At 42.2% G+C, this 10,227-nt stretch overlaps 1 protein-coding gene across 2 annotated transcripts in view; it reads right to left on the bottom strand.

The window, feature by feature from the left end:
• Nucleotides 1-391: 391 nt before the first annotated feature.
• The window catches only part of WBP1L (WW domain binding protein 1 like), a 40,088-nt gene continuing 30,252 nt past the window's right edge, over nt 392-10,227 (bottom strand). For both annotated transcript variants that reach the window (XM_075257563.1, XM_075257564.1), the window contains exons 2-4: nt 8,002-8,104; nt 5,885-6,046; nt 392-3,926 (exon numbers count right to left, since the gene is read on the bottom strand). In XM_075257563.1, the coding sequence (XP_075113664.1) occupies nt 3,217-3,926; nt 5,885-6,046; nt 8,002-8,104 (975 nt within the window). In that variant the 3' untranslated portion in view covers nt 392-3,216. The remainder of the gene's footprint in view (nt 3,927-5,884; nt 6,047-8,001; nt 8,105-10,227) is intronic.

Raw genomic sequence — 10,227 nt, 5'->3', positions numbered from 1 at the left:
AATAAAGCACTTGCAGTGAGATAAAATACTTACTATTGCTGCAAGAGCTTCTCTTTTGCATGGGCCCTCCTCCCCCTCCATAAGCTTCCATGGGAAGATATAATTTGATACTTAAGAGGCAGATGTAGCAGAAATTCCTTAGTGAATATCAGTTTAGGATGGAGGGGGAGGAAGAAAAGACCATGATCAGTGGAGAAAGTAGCATTTTTGTCTGATAACATATTGCAAGGTCTCTTATATTATCTTGTACAACTGATTTATGCAAGGGTTGTCGAAAAGATAGTGACCATTACACATTATAGCACCTTATCTAATAGTGTGCATGGTACCCAGGGCTGTGAATCCTCAGCAAGGACAAAGCAACACAAAATACAATGCACAGTTTTAATCTCAAAAATTTCATTTTATTGTCCAACAAAATGACGAAATCCAGTGCAAGAAAGTTGTCAATGTTAATCCATGTTGCCACAGATATTTTAAAGCAAATATCAGAAGTGCACATTCGTTTACAAAATAATGTAAAACTAAAAATTTTCCCTAAGCATAGAGCAGACAATGCTCAATATAGAAATCAAGAAAAAAACAAAAACAAAAAAACTTGCACTTTCCATGAGGCAATTTGTAACATTCAACCTTCTTAATGGTGTCGGTTGACAGTAACAAGTGTAGAACGGTGACAATCTTATGGATATAGACCCCTCGAGTACATTTTCTACAGAAAATTCCCCTCTCCTCTGGAATGGAAGGGAATGTTCAAAAAAAAACAAAAAACAAACAAAAAAGTCGTCTATAAAACTTACGTCCTTAACTAGCAGTAACATCTTAACCTTACGGCATGGAATACATACTCACATAGGCATGCATTTCCATAATAATCACTTTGTGACCACACTACAACATTTTTACCCTTTTCATTTAGTGGTCAATGTAAAAATTGCATTGGCTTTTACATAACACAAGAAAATACTGCTCCAAAAAAAAAAAAAACAGAAGTTGCTGTGCTCATCTTGGACAATGGATGGAGAGCTGGTGTAATAATCGGACATACAGTGTTGGCCAAAAGTATTGGCACCCCTGCAATTCTGTCATATAATACTCATTTCTTCCAGAAAATGATTGCAAGCACAAACTCTTTGGTATTAATATCTTCATTTATTTTGCTTGCAATGAAAAAACACAAAAGAGAATGGAAAAAAAAGTCAAATCATTGATCATTTTACACAAAACTCCAACAAATGGGCCGGACAAAAGTATTGGCACCCTCAGCCTAATACTTGGTGGCACAACCTTTAGACAAAATAACTGCGAACAACCGCTTCCGGTAACCATCAATGAGTTTCTTACAAGGCTCTGCTGGAATTTTAGACCATTCTACTTTGGCAAACTGCTCCAGGTCCCCCCTGAGATGTAAAGGGGGCCTTCTCCAAACTGCCATCAAGAGATCTCTCCCCCACAGGTGTTCTATGGGATTCAGGTCTGGACTCATTGCTGCCACTTTACAAGTCTCCAGTGCTTTCTCTCAAACCATTTTCTAGTGCTTTTTGAAGTGTGTTTTGGGTCATTGTCCTGCTGGAAGACCCATGACCTCTGAGGGAGACCCTGCTTTCTCACACTGGGCCCTACATTATGCTGCAAAATTTGTTGGTAGTCTTCAGACTTCATAATGCCATGTACACGGTCAAGCAGTACAGGCTGACACTGTTGTACCCTCGGACTGCAGGGCAGCTTGAACTTATTTGGATGTTAGTTGAGGTTCTTCATCCACCATCCGCACAATCTTGCGTTGAACTCTCTCGTCAATTTTTCTTTTCCGTCCACATCTAGGGAGGTTAGCCACAGTGCCATAAGCCATAAGACAGTTCTTTGGTCTTCTTTCTTTTCTCCATACTCAATGTGGTACTAACAAGGACACAGGACAGAGGTTGAGTCAACTTGAATCCAATTAGTGATTTAGTTATTGCCACCACCTGTTAGGTGCCTCAGGTAAGTAACAGGTGCGTTAAATACACAAATTAGAGAAGCATCACATGATTTTTCAAACAGTGCCAATACTTTTGTCCACCCTCTTTTTATGTTTGGTGTGGAATTATATTCAGTTTGGCTTTTTGACAATTCTGTTTGTGGTTTTCCATTGACGACAAATTAAATGAAGATAATAATACCAAAGAATTTGTAATTGCAATCATTTTCTGGAAGAAAAAGAGCATTATCTGACAGAATTGCAGGGGTGCCAATACTTTTGGCCAACACTGTATTAGCCAAGTCCGCTCTAGGCAAGAACCAATGCTGGATCATCATCAATGTGACTTCGAAACCATGCAATAATCTATGTGCGCTACAGAGACCACGTGGAGGGAGAGGCATCCATTGTAGGTTCTAAGCAGACCAGCTGCTCTGTATTTTAATATTACGTCCATCTGAGAAACCCAAAAACTTGCAGCTTTTTTTTTTAATTTTTTTTTGTTTTGAGTAGCAAAATTGGGGAGAAAAGCTTATAGTTAAGGCTAGAAAATGACCCATTTTGTACAAGAACTAAACATTACCTACTTGGAGGTAAAACGTACATGTGGAATTTCAAGACGTAACCAAGGTGTCAACTCTTGGTGGACAAGATTCGATTAGGTTACTTGTAATTGATAGTGTGTGCAAGAAAACCTCCTCCTCCCCCTTGCTACAGAAACACTGATATACCCACAGCACCTCTGGATTGTAGATTTTTTTTTGAGTACTACACTGGTGTATACCCAGTACCCTTCTTCTGTCCTAGCCACAACTCTTCCAGTTTACGAAGCTCCATTTGCATTGTCTAATCTGGGCATCTACTCTTGCTTTCGATTCAACGGAGGAATCATTACGATGATTTCTTCTTCTTACAATAACCTGTATTACGAGCGATAGAACCAGGAGACAAAACTTCTGGTTATCGATTAGAATTACATAAAAACCAGACGTTCCTCAGGCTGAAGCCTCCACCTGTACTCTTCGAGCCCCAGCTTCTGTTCTTATTGTCCTAGTCTTCCATCACCAAAATTATCCTTACCAAAGCCCATCTAAATAAAGGCATTAGTAAAGCACTGGGCGCGTTTCCTTACGTCAGCTTTGGTAGATCATTTCCAAGTCTTTTAAATGTACAGGGCAATGGAAAAAAAAAATTAAAAAACTAAAAAACAAACAGGTGGAACAGTCTCTTATTCTTCTGTCTTTAAGGACATTGCTTTAGCCACGAGAACTGCTACTGTTATGAGAATTTGGAGAGTCCTGTTCATTAATCGTGTTTAGCAAGCTCAAAGGCTGACGTGGCAAAGGCGGTTGGTCATTACTATCACAATGATCAAAAATCCCTTCTTCTTCGTCTCGGTGGGGACGAGCGTCGCAAGAATTGCAAGTGTCACAGAAGTTTTCTCCCGTGTCATCGATTAAGCCATCGAGCTCTTTAAAGTCATCGTGATGGCCTCTATTGCACAGACAAACTTCAATTCCAGAGTCACCGGTGAACCTCCGGTGTCTCCCAGGGGTCTTGTCTTTGCCATCAAAGAAACCACCCTGATCAAAGCTGTCAGAGCTGTAGTCCTTCAAGAGTTCTTTAGAATCTTTGTCTAAAAAGGACACTTGATCGGCCATTTCATCTAACTCTGCACCACACGCAGGGTCGTTGGAATCATGGCCATTTGGCTTGTTTGCTACTCTTTCCAGACACGTTGTAGAAGGTTCACTGTCCACAACGCTGGGTGGTCTGGTGCCGCTACAACCTGCTGCAGCTGGAGAACTTGTTTGGCTGTTCTGGCTGTTTCGCACAACATCGGCAGTTCCTGTACTCGAACATGCTGCGACACATTGTTGGTGTAGAACAGTGTATGGTGGAGGTGGGGTAGGAGGTCTGTTCACCACTTCTTCATAAGGAGGTAGCAGATAATTTGGCAAGAATCCTATGGACGGAAAAGAAACTAGCGTGAATAATGTACAGTAGTGAGACATCAATGGTACACAAATCCCAAAGTGAACATGCCAAGATAGCCATTATGCAAAGTCTATTGTCCAGAAGTAAATAGGGAGCCTGCTCCGGACCATTGTGTCTATCACCCATGCTCCATCTCCAAAATACAAAATGTCACAAATTATTTTAGGCTTAGTGGTATGAGTTGGAATTTCAAGATTAAGATTTTCTTTTTAATGTAGATAAAGCGGAAAATCATCACCGAAAATTCTTGAGAATATTTAACATAAAAACTTGACTTGAACAATTCATCACTTGTTTATGACACTTTCCCTTTGAGACAACACCTTGCATGTGATCCACTCCAGAGTATCTCTATGAATTGTATTCTATATAGTATTATTTAGTGACCCAGCTCTGCAGAATTCATTTTTCTGATGCCTAACCTGCACAGACTTCACTAACTTGCACAAATATGTTTGCTGAAGCCTCATACCTTTGACCGGGTCTAAGCAGATCATGAAATTTAGACAGGGCAATACTTTAGCAAGGTCATAATCTGATCCAGTTTACTGCATACCATGGCAATGATACCAAAGGGTCACTCCAGGCAAGACTGATGCATGGTGTTATGCCTAGTACAGGGCCAGAGGGAGTGCTGCGTGACATTTCATCTATGGGTTATGCACCACTTCCCTTCGGCCATGTACGAGTCATAATACACTGTTTTGCCCAGACAGACCTTTCAAGACAAGTTAGTTAAGAGGTAACCAAGTGTTTAATTGGAATAGGAATCCTGTCACTTTGCACATGGTATCAGATATGACGACCGCATATTATATAACAAAGAGCGTTGAGCAACTTCATATAGTGTTTTTTTGGAAAAAAATAAATAAAAAGAGTATAAAGTGTATTTTGTTCACCTAAATCCCTTCTCTTTTTGTACGTAGGAGTCCAGTGGGTGGTCCCACTACCCCACCAGACAATGCATACAGTCAACAGTCACTGAAATTATTAGTGGGCATGACAGCCCACTGGACTAAGCATAAAAGGCTTATTCATCCCTCCATTGTCCCCTGCAACACTTTGCCCTGTGCCCCCCCACCCATCCCCAGTCCACCCCCAACTCTGCCACTCACAATCCAGAGTCAGTCTTCTCCATTCACCTCTGAGCTCATGAGCATGGTGGCTCAGTGGTTAGCACTACTGCCTTGAATCTGGGCTACGTATGTATAGAGTATGTTCAACTCTGCGGTATCCTCCATGTACTCCGGTTTCCAATATGGCAAAAACATAGAGATAAATATAAAAAAAATAAATAAAAGAACAGTTGACCCTTGTGGGTGTTGTGGGAGTGGCGCCTATATAGCCGCCACTAACTCCCCTACTCCTTTGTGTGTGTAAAGTGCATTACAAATATTTGTCTTTAGGTCATACCTTCCCATATGTAATCGCCAACCCTTCCAAGACTTCTCCTGCACACTCTCCATTCTACCCCCATCTACCATCTTCATCCCCCTTCCCTCATATAGGGCTCACAATCTACATTTTTCCCTATCAGCATGTCTTTGGAGTATGGGAGGAAAGCCACACAAACACTGGGAGAACATACGAACTCCTTGCAGATGTTGTCCTTGGCAGGATTCGAACCCAGGACCCCAGCACTGCAAGGCTGCATTGTTAGCCACCATGCTGCTCCATTTTTGTGCATTTTGTATGTAAAACACCATGGAATAAATAGCGCACTAAAAAGAGGAGGGATTTAAATGAATAAAATAGACTGAATTTTGCCCCATAAAACTAGATATCAATTTGCTCAGCTCCTGCTCTATGACCTGCTGCCCGCGGATAAGAATGGATGTACAACGTGACCGCTTCCCTATAAAAGTTTTTAATGGCCAAATGATTCTGAGCACAAGAAAGCTAGGATGAATGAAAGAAATGACTTACGGAAGTAAAATGGCACAGAAGAGTAGCTGTGAGCTTCCCGATAAGCTATGAGGTTGATCTCGTGCTGCCGCTGCTGTGCTTGCAGCCTGTGCTTGGCTCGCCGGTGATGGCATACACAGCAACAGCTGAGGATTATGATTATTGTCCACACCAGCCAAAACCCTGGAAGAAAGAATAGAAAGGTAAATCAATGGAAAACAAAGGGAGAGAAACTGCGCTTAGTTATTAAGTGTCTACGATAGGTGGGACCACCAAAAACCCCAACGATATGCAACTGGTGGAGGTTTTATCTATAAGAATCCCCTTATAAGCAGCAGTATTAAGGGGGCAGACAATCCGGGCCACATCAGATAGGACAGGTCCTACTCCTGCCCTATTTTGTGGCCAATGCTTCTGTGGCTCTTATTCATTCAATGAAAGAAGCCGTGGAAGCACAGGCACCACACAAGGACATCCCCGTGACCGCGGAGCTTTTATCTCATGGCAGGCCAATAGCAGCATGGCTATTTGCAACCGGCCTAACTCATATATATGGTGTAAACAAGTTAAATATGTCCCATGGCAGATCAGACATAATTTTGGAGCATAATGCAAGTGTACGGCAGAATCAGAAGGAATAGCTGTCAGCTAAACGGGCCTTTGGCCAAAGCTACTTTTGGCTCAGTTCACACTAGCATCACAGGTTTTTACAGAATCTGTGTCAGTACTATTTTGTTATGGATCCTGGAGTGTCTATCAGGTTTTTCTTGTTACTTTTAGTTGGCAGAATAAGGACTATGCTACTCTGTCTAAAAGCAACAAAAACCTGATGGAACTGAACCTAACAGTGTGAACACAGCCCTTCCAACAACAGTATTTGTAGCCAAAGCAGGCACGTAATAGAATGCTATCTGCTAGTTATGTAATGCTATTTATGTAAGTAACTTGGCTTTCTGTGTAACCCATCCCTAATGCTAGACCAGATTGACATTTCACCAATATCTACTATATGTCCTTACAGCCTCGTATTACTTGTGGGTTGATGGAAATTCTTCCACATTAAGCGCAGACTCTACTTTTATACCAGACATCCACCTGCTGGCATATCATATTCTTTAATCCGCGGTCACATCAATGTGATTTTTCGCCTTGCTGATACCTTCGCAGAGGAATAATATATTATTACAGGGAGCGTGTTTATAGCTGGATGAAGCTGTTTGCTGATCATGAGCGATGCCTGGAAGTGTCAGGTCTTGTTTACTACATCTGAGCATCCAAATACTTTCTACACCCACCACAGATGGAAGCATGGAGGGGGGGGGGGGGGGTGCTTAAAACGTGCCCCAACTCACTTTAGATCATGTTACATTCTGCCCAGAAACAGAAGGGAAGTTTAGGAACTTAAGCGGACACAAACACACAAATAATATAGTACTTGTACCACAGTAGCCTAATGAATGGTGCCTGATAAATACTGTATATTACATACATGAAAAGACAAAAACAGAGAGTGAGAGATGAGACAAAGCAGGGGAGCATGCGAAGGAAGGATAGAGAAAGAGAGAGCGCAAGCATGCCAAGGACAGCGAGCGAGAGAAAGAGAGCGAGCGAGAGAATGCATGCCAAAGAGGGATAGCGAGCATGCATGCCAAGGATGGATAGCGAGCAAGTGAGCATGTATGCCAAGGAGGGATAGTGAGAGAGTGAGCATGCCAAGGAGGGATAGCAAGTAAGCATGCCAAAGAGGAATAGAGAGAGAGCACAAATGCTAAAGAGGGATAGAGAGAGAGTTAGAGCACGCACATGCCAAGGAAGGATCAAGAGTGAGAGAAAGAGAGCACGCATGACAAGAAGGGATAGAGAGAGAGTGCGCGGGCATGCCGAGGAGTGATAGAGAGAGAGATCATGTGAGAGAGAGCGAGCGAGCAAGTGATAGAGAGAAAGATAGAGAGCGAACACGCTAAGGAGGGATAAAAGGAGGAGTGTGCGAAGGAGGACAGCAAAAGAGAAGGCAAGAGGAGGAAGAAAATGCACAAGCAAGAAATATTGAATTTAAAAAAAAAAAAAAAAAAAAAAAAATTTGATATTGGTGGAAACATTACAATTTTAGGGAGTAGAAAAAGGAGACTCAGACTTACACCATAGTTCATAGTAGTAGTTGCAACACTGAGATTGTCCGCAGCAGTGACCCGTTTCACATATGTAACTCTGATTGTTCACTCCGATGCAGGTTTCCTTATCCTATAAAAGAAAAAAAACCTCAACGTAAATGTATGGATATAAAGAAAAAAAGGATTGTAGGAGGACCTCTCACCACCTCCAACAAGTCTATTTACATTACTTAATAGCTGCTGCTCCTCTAATTCTAGCACAGTTGAAATTATTTCCCTAGCCCCCTCCATTCCTGAGCTATCAATGCTTTTAATTTTGGTGCCTGTTATGTTACTTAGGCTCTGTAGGGTCAGGAGGGCAGTGTCAGGCAGGAGCAGACAATGGGTGTGATTCTGAGCTCTGACACTGGCTGCCTCTGATTGGAGCTCAGAGTCACGCCCCCTACCCAACACCGCCCACCCGATATTACAGAGCTTAAATCATGCATCGGCCACCAAAACTAACGGCAATTGTTGCTCAGGAATGGAGAGGGCTAGAGAGAAAATGCCAACTGTGCCGGAATCAGTGAAACGGCACCTAATAACAGATGCTAAATACTTAAATTGAATAGTGAAATGGAAATGGTGAAAGCTCCGCTTTAAAACACAGTAAACACAGGCTACTAAGGACTTGTTGGCACAACCATATAAGATTACAGCACCAATAACAAGTCCTACATGGATGCATCAACTAAGCTCTGCACTTACTGTATGGATTCATACATAAGGATTTTTGATTCATACATAAGGATTTTTAACAGAAAACAAAAAAAAAAATCTTTCAAGCATGTTGTAGAACAAGCAGTTTTGTAACACGGATGTTTTATACAACATTTACATACTGAATGTTTTACGATGATGCTTTCAACTGATGACAAAGCCTGCAGGCCCCAGGGGAAGGGAACGGGGCGGGTAACAAAACAACATAAGACAACAAAAATAAAAATCCCACACATCACACTGCAATAATCTTAGGAATAAACAACTGAGTTTTCCAATGGCATCACCAGCAGACTGATGTGCGTCAAGCGGAAAAGAAACGGCTCCCTATGGACGTGGCCTCTGACAACGTAAGAAAAAATAATAAATACAGAACAGCAAAAACAAGCAATTTCATGAAACAAAAAAGGAAAACTTCAGCTAAATAATACAGAGCCATAAAAACAACACCACAAAATGATGTTTTCCTGTCCAATTCCGTTATATCAAATAATAAAACTGCGATGAAATGATGGAAGGCAGTGATCCGTGTTTACTGGGCCCACAGGAAAAGAAACACTATTGTTCTATTTAGTGGCTGGTTTACATAGTTTGGTAGGGCAGTATTATCTACCACCATCATCTAGCACATACCAGCCAAACCTAAGGCCCTATTCACATTCAGGTAGTCCGCTTGGTGGCAAGTAGCACTTTTCTCTCCACATGCTTCATGCAGAAAACGCATGGTCTATGGGGTCCACAGGTTTCCAGAAAGTCCCCAAGTGGACTCTCCAAGTGGAAACCCAAACGCAGATGTGAATCAGATCCAAGACAAGCACCGGTATACAACCCTGTCTTGAAGTGCTTGCCCACAAGATCAGGGTTAAGGTTTGGTTAGATGAAATGCCTTGACCCGTCTTGGAGGGGGCGCCGTTTCTCACCAAACCCCAATACAACAATGTTTACAGACTGATTTTTCAGTCAAGTTTAATACTTTTTTTGATCAAAAAGTATTAAACTTCTCCATTCCATGTAGTGTGGTGCACGGGTCTCCCCTGAAATGCTATGGGGGGTTGGTTGTAAAGTTATAGATGGTTCATGAAGTGTAGAAGCCTGGTGAAAATGGAGAGAAAGGCCAATCAAATCCCGGTTCCTGGTGCTCAGAGTATCAAGGTTCAGTTGCACATGTGAGAAGATGAACCAAGGACAGCCCCAAAAAACAGAGTTAGGAGGAGCCCGGAGTGAAGTCAGGAGAAGGTGTACATGTTCTAAACCAGGGGTAGGGAACGTACGGCTCTCCAGCTGTTGCAAAACTACAACTCCCAGCATGCATACTTGCCCTGCTGTTCTTGGAACTCCCATGGAAGTGAATGGAGCATGATGGGAGTTGTAGTTTCACAGCAGCTGGAGAGCCGAAGGTTCCCTACCCCTGTTCTAAACCATTGAAACATGGCGAGCTGACCATTGGGTTCCACTGGCCCAAACTTAACACCCAAGGAAGAGAGAGACTTCAGA

The sequence above is a fragment of the Leptodactylus fuscus genome, chromosome 10 (assembly GCF_031893055.1).
Source record: "Leptodactylus fuscus isolate aLepFus1 chromosome 10, aLepFus1.hap2, whole genome shotgun sequence".
NCBI lineage: Eukaryota > Metazoa > Chordata > Amphibia > Anura > Leptodactylidae > Leptodactylus > Leptodactylus fuscus.
Note: the sequence above shows the minus strand (reverse complement) of the source record. Positions and strands in the feature narration are given on the sequence as shown.